This window comes from Zophobas morio, unplaced genomic scaffold (genome assembly GCF_036711695.1).
Source record: "Zophobas morio isolate AGI-343-1 ecotype UQ-CSIRO unplaced genomic scaffold, CSIRO_AGI_Zmor_V1 ptg000325l, whole genome shotgun sequence".
In the NCBI taxonomy this organism is placed as follows: Eukaryota; Metazoa; Arthropoda; class Insecta; order Coleoptera; family Tenebrionidae; genus Zophobas; species Zophobas morio.
Genome location: NW_026972429.1, coordinates 51,147 through 64,315, shown reverse-complemented (window position 1 = coordinate 64,315; position 13,169 = coordinate 51,147). Strand labels below are relative to the sequence as shown.

General features: G+C 31.3%; 2 protein-coding genes and 2 long non-coding RNA genes across 5 annotated transcripts; 2 read left to right on the top strand and 2 right to left on the bottom strand.

The window, feature by feature from the left end:
- Positions 1 to 1,559: 1,559 nt before the first annotated feature.
- Positions 1,560 to 2,773, bottom strand: LOC135119982 (uncharacterized). Its single transcript, XR_010278458.1, has 6 exons — positions 2,720 to 2,773; positions 2,292 to 2,663; positions 2,045 to 2,160; positions 1,909 to 1,990; positions 1,809 to 1,859; positions 1,560 to 1,712 (listed from the first exon to the last, which is right to left on the bottom strand). It is a non-coding gene; the product is annotated as an uncharacterized LOC135119982 (long non-coding RNA).
- A 1,189-nt stretch (positions 2,774 to 3,962) lies between these two features.
- On the top strand, positions 3,963 to 4,716 carry LOC135119973 (uncharacterized). The gene is made up of 5 exons (XR_010278456.1): positions 3,963 to 4,051; positions 4,103 to 4,229; positions 4,288 to 4,393; positions 4,445 to 4,576; positions 4,638 to 4,716. It is a non-coding gene; the product is annotated as an uncharacterized LOC135119973 (long non-coding RNA).
- LOC135119972 (glycine cleavage system H protein-like) lies at positions 4,647 to 5,561 on the bottom strand. 2 transcript variants are annotated; one of them, XM_064044337.1, is made up of 6 exons: positions 5,503 to 5,561; positions 5,370 to 5,446; positions 5,191 to 5,303; positions 5,060 to 5,123; positions 4,876 to 5,001; positions 4,647 to 4,820 (listed from the first exon to the last, which is right to left on the bottom strand). In XM_064044337.1, the coding sequence occupies exons 2-6, from the start codon at positions 5,437 to 5,439 to the stop codon at positions 4,717 to 4,719; spliced, it is 477 nt and encodes a 158-aa protein (XP_063900407.1). In that variant the 5' UTR covers positions 5,440 to 5,446; positions 5,503 to 5,561; the 3' UTR covers positions 4,647 to 4,716. The 2 variants fall into 2 exon arrangements, with proteins under 2 accessions (XP_063900407.1, XP_063900408.1); XM_064044338.1 differs by having other exon boundaries at positions 5,370 to 5,531.
- Positions 5,562 to 7,067: 1,506 nt separating this feature from the next.
- Positions 7,068 to 8,211, top strand: LOC135119978 (alpha-ketoglutarate-dependent dioxygenase alkB homolog 4-like). Its single transcript, XM_064044342.1, has 7 exons — positions 7,068 to 7,140; positions 7,197 to 7,304; positions 7,407 to 7,471; positions 7,528 to 7,577; positions 7,629 to 7,764; positions 7,813 to 8,050; positions 8,115 to 8,211. The coding sequence occupies exons 2-7, from the start codon at positions 7,282 to 7,284 to the stop codon at positions 8,209 to 8,211; spliced, it is 609 nt and encodes a 202-aa protein (XP_063900412.1). The 5' UTR covers positions 7,068 to 7,140; positions 7,197 to 7,281.
- Positions 8,212 to 13,169: the final 4,958 nt, after the last annotated feature.

Here is a 13,169-nt window from a genome sequence, read left to right as displayed (position 1 = left end):
AAATAGCTAGTTAAGTATTAGTAATAAGCTGCTTCTATATAAGATACTCCATATGCTACTCCGCATAAATCTACTCTACTATGAGACAAATAAGCAACAAATTTATAAAATCATTTTCTTCGACTGAGTACCAAAGCTCCGTGGTTTTTAAAAAACTAGGATCGACTGTAAGATTGAAACAGGGATGCTATTAAAATAACGTAGTAAAATGCTTTCAGCAGGCCAATGCTAACAAATTTCTATCCACAATAACATGCGACTGTGGTTACCAAATAGGGAGGCCATTGCGCCTTTGGCCCAATCAGCTGGTAAACTGAATAATTATTAAGAATTCTTCCCCCTACTACTGCCAATAATAATAATGTTAATAATAACAGTAAAAATATTAATATATGATAACTTAATAAGTACTAAATAAAAAAAATGGAATTAATTTGTGTTTGTGCTCTACTTCTTACTTCTGGAGTTTACTCTTCACCCCTTTACTAGAAGTAAAAAGGGCCTATATCCTTGACTATAGCGCGCCAACTACATAATTGATAAAAATTGAGGAAAGTCTAGATTTCTATTTTTATTTTTCTTTACATATACAATTTTGTATTTTTATTATTTACTTTGTTTTTTGACTATACTTAATACTTTTTATTCATTCTAGATTTGTTCTTCTGTTTTATTTCTGTCTAACTTTAGATCCTGTTACCTTCTACGCGTAGATTTAGATTGCAAACACTCTGCGAGGAGCGGGTTGCAAATAGGAACGGCTACATCCTTGTGGTGAGGATGTCGAACAGCATGGCTCTCGTCTAAAGGATGTATGCCTTACAACGGCTATTGAGTTGCTGGAGGAACTCTTCGTTGGATCATTGCCTACCCTGCTCAATTTGAGGCACGAAAAAAAGTATTAAAATATTTGGATTAATAAATGGGGCCTTATAACCCTTCACTATATGTCATACACTATTAAATGAACATAAAGATTACTGTAAAATCTAAAAATACCTGTGGGCTTAAATAAAAAGTTCTCCTAAGGTTAACCCCCCCCCCCCCCCCCCCCCCGTTGTAAGGCGTGTTCAATTAAAATTTATACACCAAATTACTCTAGAAAGCATTCCTGCCGTTCCCGACACTGCTGAAAACTCCTGCTTTACTGAACATCGACTTTAAACGTGCGGTAACAGAGGCTCATATCACTGCAACGCCTAAGCGTAAAGTTGCTTATGGCCCTATTTGCCTTCCTGAAAAGCTAAAGGCTCTGGTATGCTAGCGGCAGCGCCTCCTATGGGTGGTTAATACAGTTCCGCTTACTTAAATTTATTTACAGCAAAAATGACCCTTCCGTACATGCCAGCTACTAACGCCGTTTTGTCGCAAATTAAAAAAATGATTAATATTCGGTATAGAAACTGAATTAGTAATTTGTGTTGCATTATAGAAGAAAAATATAATTTATCATCTGTATATAACTAATTAAAACTAAAAGTTATCAAAAAAGGCATATTTTATTAATAATTTAAACTGTAAGTGGTTATTTGGACTCGGATGTCAGACTCTTAAAAAAAATTAGTTTCAGAAAGAAATCGAATGCATTGGATTAATAGACTGTGCTCTTTGCGAATATCTTTTTCTAAAAGTTTAGGCAGAAGAGGAGTAGTTGCATTTTTGTTTTTCGTTTCCTTTTTAAACTTTCTTTTTTTTATAAATTTAGTTGAGGTCTACAAATTTTATATAAATAAAAAAACAAAGTAACAAAAGTATTAATAATAAAAATCTTTTAAAAATATCTAAATAAAAAAAAGGAATGTGTTAACTGTTTTATGGGGTTCTGAGGATACTCCAACTTGCTCAGAAATTTTCAAATTCTATAAGGCGAGTAATTATGAAAAAGTTAAACTACAAAAAAGAGGAAACCTTTTTCTCAATGTTTTCTTTAGTGGGATAGTTACGCTTACGCTCGGCAATCCACTTCTCTACATCCTCGGTATCCTCAACCCTTAAATAATTAGTCAATGGGACGAGAAATAACTTTTTTAAAAAAGGAAATGACCTAAATTTTGTAGAGGAAAGGGCTTTACGACGACTGGAATAGGATGTATAATCTTTTCTTATAGAAGTTTTAAAGTTCTTAGAATTATTTGTGTCCACTCTAGACTGAGAAAATTTCTAGTACACAAGTAAATTATTGTATAACAAAAGCCAATAGTTGTAATTATTAGATTATATAGTTCTATATAGTAACATTTCGGGTTTTTTAATAAAAAAGGGCACTAGGAGGTTTGCAGCCGAACAATTACCTTAAAAGATTGGCCGGTTTTCCCCTGACTTCGTTGCGACAAACTATTATCTGGAACAAAATTATGATTAAAATTTAAATTATAGGGTTGCTGAAAATTGCTGTAGTAGTACTGAAAAGATGGTGGGCTATAGTGAAAAGGATAATTGTTATGTGGTGTAAAAAAATTTGGTCTAATAGAAGTAGGCGTGGAGCCAGGTACTTTGTTTATTCCAATGTTTTGATAATATTGAGAGTTGGGAGGACACTGATTCACAGCAGGACGATAAAGTAGTGGGTCATGTATCCTATAAGTTGGCGGATAGCTTGAAAAGCTACTACAAAGATTGTTTCCGAGCCCTGTAAAAGGAGCCGGAGGCACAATGTTACCTTCCTTTGTAACAGAAAAAGTAAACAATCTAAATAAAAATGAGAAAACGTAAGAAACACCTTTGGTAAATTATCATCCCAAATTGGTGGAGGAAGGGCCATGGTAGATCCACGCTGCCTAATATACTAATGAAAATAAAACTAAATATAATATAACGTTTGCTTATTTTTATAGGGGCGAGGGTTTTAGCGTTGCCACCTGAATAAGCTTTTGAAACTAATCTAGCTAATAATAGCGATCGGATGAAGTTTCATGAAAAACATTTTCAGCCTCTTGGCATTTTCACGCATATTTTAATATATTTTTAAATATTTTTTTTAATGAAATTGAAGAATGTCTTATTATTTAAGAATGTATTAACTTTACTTCAATATTAGTTAAAAACTAATTCTACCTCAACTGTCTATAGACTTTGGCTATGTATAATTTATTAGGACAGTTGTTTGCACTTACTGAAGTTATATAAAAGTCCAGTTATTAAATAACTCTTGACTTTGCCTCCTTTTTTTGTATTTTAGTAAAATAGATGAAGGTACAACTAAATGTTTACTTATCTGTTGAATTAGTACAATTCTTTTATGCGTTTATTAGAACGTAGCCTTTAATAATTAAAAAAATTAAAATCAGGTGTAGTGGCATAAAAGATGTATAATCCCAATGAGTTATATTAAAATGAATGCTTCTTCTGTGGACATCAATAACAAATTTATACTTTTAATACAAGTCTTTATAAGTATCTACCTGATTTATAATTTATATTTATTATTCGAGTGTATGTTAAAGAAAATTTGTTATAAAAACATGATTTCTTTGAAAAATTCATAAGAACTAATTCATAATGTTTAGTACGCTGCTTATAAATATACATTTTTGTTATAGACGATAAAAACTAAAAAAACTTAATGAAAACTGAAGGCAAAGATACTATGTGGGCAACCTGCAACCTAAATAACTTAGTTTACAAGACTTTGCGATGATATGTGCTTTAAAAAATTATCAAAACACTCAAAAAGGTTGGTAGAGTGTTAAGTTTTAAAAAGAAGGAAAGTAAAGCACGTTACTTTAAAAACAAAACTTGTTATAGTAAATTACTATTATATTAAGTCATAAGTAAATTATATAATGTTTTATTAAATCAATATGAACCAAATTTCTCGAAAGCTAGTAATTCTAAGCTAGCAATAAGTAAGTTGCAGAAGAAAGTCAGGTGTGCTAAAAAGGGTTGAGTAGCAAAGCCTCCTACATTTTCCCCTCATGTTTTTCTTTAGCAGGCTAAGCCGTTTTTATTATTTAAGAGCTGGACAAACTCTGCGTCTATATGGTAATAAACCTGGATTAGAAGATAGAAGGCAAGAATCGGACGTGGCCATATTCTATCTCAAAAATAATGAGTTTTTAATTATAATCTATTAATTTTTTCTTTTGCTAATTACTTTTAACAGTGGATTAAGGGGTGGCTATATTGCTTATCACCCTCGTAAACTGCCGTCTATTGAGGAAGGGGTTTTATGTGGTAAGCAACCTAAACCAAAAGAACCATGGAAGTTGCTTACAGTAGAGGAGAGCACTGTACCATAATTAAATCTTTGTTTTTAAAATGGTGTTTTAGTCTTTATTATTTGTACAGAAAATTTCTCAACTGCGTTTATCCAACCCTTCATTTTACTCAATTTCGGTTCTCTCAAAATTGTTTAAGATTCCTAAAGCACAAGTTGCCCGAATTCAACCTATCGGTTTTTTTAAATTTACTAAAGTAAACTTTTACGTTGACTTCATAAATTAAGGTGGGAAGACCATTTCTGAGGAAGATGAGCGTAAAGTACTTAAAAATGCCACTCGAAAAGAAAAAAGGCAGCTTTATTTAAAAAAATTTAATAGCGTGCAAAGGCGTGTAGAGAGGGCTAAACCACTTTTAGGTGATTGCAGAAGAGATCAAATTTTAATTTCTTGTTATTATTAATATACCCAATTTACCAGACAATACTCGTGAATCTCAGAATTAAGATTCTTCAGCAAAATTAAAGCAGCTTTTATTATTCAATAGCGTTTGTATTTATTATTGCAACTTATCTGTTTCGTGAATAAATTTAAAGTATTCTTCCTCATTCATGTGACCTTTTAGCTCTTCTTCATTATTCAAGTTAACTTTTAAGAGCCACTCTATAAATTAAATGGCGTAATATTATTTTTGGTAATCTATTTTTTTTTTATCCACCTTTCGAGCCATACGCCAGGCCCGCTGGATTTTGAAGCACTTTTTCGTTTACTTCTGTAATTTCGCCTGTTACAGGAGAAATTATGTCAGTTGCAGCCTTTGAACTTTCGACAAAGCCCAAGCATTCTGTTAAAAAAGTATTAGTAATAGAAATTTCCCACAAGCGGTTTTTTATAAGAGTTACCTCCTTTTTTAATATGTTTGCCAACACCGCCCAGTTCGATGTAAGATAACTCACCTATAAATTGCTTAAAAATAGTATTAAAAAGCTCGTCCTAATTTAAATTTGCAATTTAATTATATATCACAACAAACCTGAGCGTGCTCAGTTAGTCCAATAAAGCCGGTGTTATTTTTTACTTTTATCCACTGATGATTATCGGTATACCAGGTATTGTATAACCGGCCCCAAATCGAAAAAAATTTGACTTAAATTTATGTAAGAAAATAGTAATTATGCACTTTATTATAGTAAGTATTAAAATATACCGTACCGCTTTTATAGAAAAGTAACTTATTTAAAACAATGCCACGCGAAAGATTTTGAGCAGGCAGAAGATTCATTAGGTTTCTGTACCAAGTTTTTATTTTTGGTAGACAAAGGTGTTGCAAATATAAAGTTCATACCCCAAACTCAAACAACTTTAATATTTTGCTAACCCCTGAATTTGAAAAAGACACTAAAAGGCGAGTTCAGCTTCGTCACTTAACTCTAACAAATTACTTATTACCCCCGCATCTCGACTTTTTTGTTCTAAACACTTAAGTTACAGTCCTGCACTTCCTAAACTCAGGATTGGCAAGTTTTCTTTTAGTATGCGAGAAAAGATTGCATGCGCATTACTAATAACTTTTTAATTGATAAGCAGGAATTAAAACCAATTACTCCTTTCGAATTCAAAATTTATTCAATTAATAGCTGGATCATAGTAAGAAGTTATTCGATGTATAGCCGAGAAACATTTAAATATACAATTTTTTTCGCTACTTTTTTCTGGTATATACACTTTTTAATCGAACCTATTAAGTACTTATGCTATGACTTATAACTACCTAAGAACAGATTTCACTTTAGGTGTGCTTATTTAACTAAACCTTTGCTTAACTGTAAAAGCTCCCCTCTTTCTGGTTTTTTTAAAATAATGTGAGCCGAAAAGTAATATAAACAGTGATGCTAATTATTTAAGAATTTAGCGTTATTACTTCTCTGGTCAATTATTTTTTTAAAACGAAGTACAAATATCGTCTATGAGGTAAACCGGAAAAGTAATACTTTTCTTAAGGCTGACTTTACATATCAGTAGATCATTTAGTTAAAGTGTTATCAAATACTTTTGCTAAACCACCTAGAGATTTTTTAATTCTTTTGGTAAATTTACACTACTGTTTAAACCTTTTTGAAGTTTGAATCTTATGCGTTTGTACAATGTATTTTATAATATTATATCATATTCACCTCTTTATTTTAGTGATTAATTAAGGTATTTACAACCTACTGTATTTTTAAAAATCGAATATCTTCAAATTTTTACGTTGGTAGACCTAATCAGAACTGAATGCAAACTTGGTTTCAGGTTAAGGATTCAGAATAAGGGTCAGTATCAAAGGTTTTTAAGCACGTTAATTGAGTAATTCGTGTTTCTTCATCACCATTTGGTTTGTATCAAAATAAAAGAGGCATTCATTTCGGGCGTTACTTCATCTTAAAGTCGTTTGTAGTCGTAGTTTTTGTTATTATGTTGACTCCGTGATCTTTTTTTTAAACGCGTTGTATATTAGAAACCCAACTAAACTTGCACCTTTTTTCGTATATTAATTTTTTCTAAAAGGTGTTAAGTAAAAAATTAATTTTAAATAATAAATTTCATAACTTTACTTTAACTAAAGGTGGGAATCCTATCAACTGTTTTGATAAAACAATATTATTTCTGGTTATAAACAATCTATTTATATATATTGCGTAAAAAGTTCGGGTTTAAGCAGCTAGATTTGTTGGTTCTAAAAGTTTTTTACACGTAATACGTTTTTAAACTTAAAGATGTAAAGCTTATTTCGGCAACTATGCAGCGCCGTTTATAGCCAAGAAATAATTTGAAAAGCGTGCTTGTAGGCAGTCAAGGTTAACTCCTAACTGACCTATAATTTGTATATTTAAAGTTTTTGTAAAAACCTTTAAACTTGTAAGTTTAGATGAAACTAGCTGATATATGCGCCTGCTCTGGTGTGCGCTGCTGTGCTATCTGTCGACCTCATTTATTTAAAAAGGTCCTCTTATACTAGCATTTAGAGAATAAATTCATATTTATAAATAAGAAATGTAGGAAACACCCGCTAATTCTATAACAACAAGCGTTTATTATTTCTGCAACATATGCAAAGCGGCAAATATTAAAAAACATTGTCTTCATGGACTTAATAACTCTAATATAGTAAACCTTCTGTTTTTTTTTTAAGGGTTTAAAATTTAAAAACATTTAGTAGCTCAAGTCTTTTCCCGTTCCTTGTATTAATGTGTTTCCTGATTTTGTAAGCACGGAAGAGGAAAAGAATTTAATAGAACAACTTCATTGCCAGGAGTGGACTTTATCACAGTCAGGTCTCTTTCATTTAAAAAATATAGAAGTCTATTTTCATTATTCTTATAAAATGAAGGCCGGTTGAAGCAGGACTTTTCTCCTCAAGTAAATTATAAGCGTAGAAAGGTTTTTCTTCCTAATAGCAGCAGTGTTATTCCATCTAATTCAAAGCAATAGATCAAGTTTGATAACTACAAGGGCTTACCGGCATACTCAAAAGCTCTTATTAAGCGTATGAGAGAGCTAGAAATTTTAAAAGATTTTATACCAGTGGCACAAACTAACTTAGAATACGACCCTTTAAGAGGCGCTGGTTCGCTTTTTTTACTTGAGAAGCATTAAATTTAAAATATCCATCCAGGCATCGACCGTCATAAAGACGATGATTGGATTTGGGGGGATAGAATTTCTGTGTTAAGTTTGCGTTCGGACACTGTTATTCGATTTTATAATAGCGAAAGATCGATTCACGATTCTTTTGTTCTCCTTGTTCCTTTGCCCTCGCGGTCACTGCTAGTCTTTAGCGGCTTAGCTCGTTATGATTGGGAGCACGCAATCTTCTACTCCGACATAATCCAAAAACGGATCTCCATCACTTGGTTTATATACGCCAAATATTCGTGTAGTTTTAACGATCTCATTTATTATTTGTGTACAATTCAGGAGAGAACTGGGACCTCTGTTTAAAAATGGGGGCCCCGAAGAACACATCGGTTCTATTCTAAAACATAAAGTATTACCTACTTTGGACCTAAGCTAGAAATGAATATAATAATTTAGCTAAATGTAAAAATAAATAAATATACTTATATGTGAAGTATTGTATTATATTTAATTTAAATGAAAGACTGACAAATTTATGTTTTGGAATTAGCAATTATTTTCTGAAATTTTATTTAAAAAAAGTCTTCTCTTCTCAAGTAATTTAAAACTACAGCGCCTTAGAAAGGTTGCGAAGGTTGACCGTAGTTGCGCCGCTCGCCAGATATCTATAGAGATATATAATAACTAAAAACTCCACCTTTCCATCACGCAAGCCCAAGCACACATCAAACTCCCTTGTAGGGCCTCAGCAGAAAGTTATTTATACTTATTTACAAAGCATCTTAAACATTCGGGAATCTTCCGTGAACGTACAGTTTTGATAATCCTACCATTAAAATTTTTGTCTATTATCTATAATTTTAACGACTAAAGGAAACACAATCAGGCGGCCAGACTCTAAAGATTTGGATGTAAGCAGAGTTTTCGTATTAACGATTTAATGTCAATTAGTTTTTTTTTAAAAAAATATTTACTGGTTAATTCTTACCGTGGGTGAAAGTCTAAGTCCTCTCACTTTGTGTAGAGTTCAATATTTAAACTAACAAGTAACAATAAAATAGGCAGAAAAACTAAATAATATAATTATTTGCATGTAAACCAAAGTGTAATAGAACAAGTAATTTATACACATAAAAAAAGTATTTCAGGACACCAACAACGCTAATTAATAAAAAATTTAACTATGAAAAACGCTTACGAAACGTTAAAAATTAAAGTTAAATAGCTATAAAAGGACATGATTAATTAGTCAACTTTTTGTCGTCAAAGTTTTACAATAATCACTCAAACGAACTTAATTGAGGCCAAAATAGTATTTTGGTAGTGTAGAACGTATTTTACATAATCAATTCTCTCCATTCTTTAAGCTGTTTTGCTTAAATAAGTAATAATGAAATGGTGTAAATCATCCTATTTTTTTTTAGTTCTGCAAAAAGCCTTTCTTTCGAATACTGTGGTTTTTCAAGCACTTTATAAACAAACATTGATAACAAGTCAAAAGATCATCCTCATACACCGCAAAAAAAAATTTATGCTTTCAGCTATTTTAGTTTGAAAGTTCAGTTTTTATCTAATTTCTCTTAAGGAAGAAAGCTTTTATTCGCCCACAGCTGAAAACTATTAAATTCCATTAACGGGAGATCAAAATTTTTAATATACCGAAATGATTATTAGCTAACGGTGTTTTTTTCCTCTAAGATTAAATAAACACGCTGAAAATTTTATAAAAGTATTTGCTTAGTCACAATATTTAAAATTTGCTGGAAACCTCGAACATACTGTAATAGTGTGATCCACCAAATATAAAAAAAAGGAAATTTACGTTACGGCTATAATAAAAATCCACCTTTAATTTCTTTTTTAACTAATTTCAATAGTAAAAAACAACCTTGATGATATCTAATACTGTCTTGTAAAAAGTGTAAAGATTCAGATAGCTGGAAAACTTTTTTTTCAATGTTTATACTAATCGCTGACCATCGGGATTAAATAAGGCGGGCGAGGCTTGATAAGAAGTGTTAGAGGATCTCTATCAGAGCATTTTTAAAAATACAATACTATAGCAGCGATTTCACGAGTTGCCATACTTCTACAACTAGTCCTTACTAGACTGAAAAAGTGGGCATATACTGTACATGTATGTAATAGTTTACAAAATTACAAAATTATAGCTAACCAAAAAATATAAGAATAGGAGGATTTTATAAATATGCAAATAAAAATTTTACAACACTCAATGACTCACCCAGTGGTCATTATGCGGACTAACTTTTTGATTTAATAAATATTTTTATACAAAAAGCTCTAAGTTATGTTACCTTGTCACTACCATAAAATATAACCCACATGTTATTATGAAACACCAAAGTTTGCTTGATAAATTCAGTAGAAAATAGTGCGATCGTTTTATATTTTTAAAATATACATCATCTTAAAAGCAAAATTTTAAATTGGACAATTAAAAAATTAGAAATTAATTCATTTAACAAAATTAAAATATTTAAAACTTTATAATAGTCTACAGTAATATTTTATTAATTATGGGGGTTCTTTAAACACTATTAATTTTAGTAAATGTATATGTATCTTTTTATGGTAGACAAGTTATTCCATACAATCTAATAGTACAGAACCAAGATGTGAAAAGGCTACTGTTTATTGGTTATCTCTTAATGCTTTTATAGATGACTAGGCTTGCTTTCTTCTTCTCATTACTGCAACATCTAAATTAGTAAAAGTTAAATCGTTACTCAATATCACGTAAACTAAAAAAAATGAGTAGAAAGTTCTTTCACCCTTTTAGTAGTAAATATGAAAACAACAAGTCAATGACAAGTATTATTGACCTTCATGATAGTTCAGAATTAGAAAATGAAAAAGACTATGAGGAAAAGAAGATGAGCAACGGAAATAACAATTCAGGTTAATGTATTTAGTGGTGGCTGATAATAGTTTTTATAATAATTTAAGTCTTGTCTTTTTGAATGGATTATAATAGATATCACAATTTCTATTAATGGTTATGAAAAAACTTTTGAAGCTTACAAAATTTTATTTTTATTAATTGAAGCACTTTTCACGTATGGGATGCCAGCACACCTTCTAAAACAATATCTTAAAAGCATTAGTGATGTACTTGGTTAACATTAAGTTTATAATAAGTTCAAGTTATTTGGTTAGTTATATCTACATTAAGGTGTTCAAGAAGCCAAACTTATAATTTATCCTAACGGATTCTGGATAAGGTTTGAATATGGTGGCTATCCTAATAGTGATTTCGTTTGTATCCAGAAAAGCGGTAATATGGAGAAACTATCAAGGGTGATGACCTTAGGCAAGAAAAAATTAATACATACTGTTATAAGAAGAAAATTGATAAAACCTCCTTTCTTAATTTATTTCTACATGTATAGTAAAAAATGTTATCAAGCAACATGAAAATAAAAGTTATGAAAACATATATACTAAAATTCAGAATATATACCAAAAAGAGGACTATTATCCTTGGTATTACGTTGAAAAAAGAACTTAAATTTTTAGTAACCCTTTTAATATACAGGTACTATCAGGTTATTGCTAGTGTTATACTCAACGCGGGGTTCACCGGATTTTTTAATAAGGGAAATACGAATGCTATTTTGATAGCTATGGCAATAGGCCTTGCTGTAGGTAAACACAGTGCAGTAAAGTGTATTGAAAGAAAATAAGTACTTAAAGAAATTTTACAATGTTTACATATATTAGGTCTTTTACAACTTATAAACTTTAGAGAAGATACTTATCAAATACTTTGGTCAAACTTCTCCGTCTTATTAATTACTTTCTTTATTGGTTGGTTTGTAGGGTATACCTTTCTTAAATAATTATGTTATTTAACTAAGATTCTTATTTTTTTGCCATAAGCATTTTTATGATTTATGGCATGATTGATAGCAACTGTGCCACTGCTGCATCTTTCGGCTCTGCTTCCAATTGTAAAAAGTTAAATTTTTAAAATTAAAAGCACTTTAAAAACAACGAGCAGACTTTCCCGGTACCATGCTAGTGTTTTCAGTTATGGAAATGTTTGATGGATTATTAATTGTGGGTATATAACAGTTGTTATCTTGTAAATTTTTTTTTCGTTGTGTTCATATAAATATTTAACTCGTCATTAATCGTTTACTCGCTTAAAGGGGCTGTTCGATATGTTTATGCTATATTTATCGGGAGCGTTATTGCAATCGGTTTGACGACAGGTAACACACATCGCAATGCAAATAGCTCCTCTACATACTTTTAGGGTTTAGGTCGGAACTCATGGTTTTATCTGGCCCCTGAAAAATTCAAACTGCTAGAAAACGTTACTGGCCCTTGCGAGTCGATTAAAGGACTCCATCCGGACTTAACGGCTTTTATTTTTTACTTAGTAACGTATTTGGGTATGTAGCAAAACTACAACTATGAGAGGTTACGGCTAATAATTATTCTTTATATATATATAAAAGGTTCCTTAATAGCCTTTCAAATACCCATACGTTTGGCCCTCCCTTTCTTTATGTGCCAGTTTCTAGCATTCTTAGTACAATACAACTTAAGTGCTAAAACAAATATAGGATCGTCGTTAAGCGCTTTCCTTACGGTTACACATTGCTATTATATTTAACAATAACAGCCACAATTATTCAAAATCAATGCTTCAAAATGTAGACTTTTGCAATTTGTTTTTTATCAACACTCGTTTCACATCCAAAAGTCAAAAAACTTTTTCATCACATGACGCCTTTAGTTGGTATTATCCCTTCAATATCTTTACTGGTGCCTGGTTCGGCTGTGGTTAGACAAGAATTAGGAAGAGTTTCAGGAATCAATAATTTAACAACGGAGTCCTCTACATACACCGTGATTTCCCTTTCAATAGCGATCGCCTTATTCATAGGTTAAATTTTGTCCATTATCATGCTTAAAGGCATAATTAATTTCCTCCCTCCCCCATTACATAAAGGAAACGTTGTCCCAAAAATAATATTCCCCTTCTTGCGAGACGTTTTTTATATCCCAAGCTACGAAGGCCCTGTAAACTTGGTAACAGGTAGAATCTTAGTAATAAAAAATTAAAATTTTTTTTAAAAAAAATTGGTAAGAGGGCGACTTAGCCGATTTCTTGGCAAGCAACAAAGTAAGAGACCTCCTACCACCAAGTGGCCTTTTTTTAAAAGACAATAACTTAAGTCTCATTCTACTTTTTTACTTTATCAGGATGTTCAGAATGCGTAGTAATCACCATAAAAAAAGGTAAACACTTGCTAAGCCTGAATTGGAGTGGAAAACCTGATCCGTACGTAAAAATTAAACATGAAGGGAAAACCGTAGCGAGAACAAGTACACTAATTGAGACGATGGTAGCTTCAATGA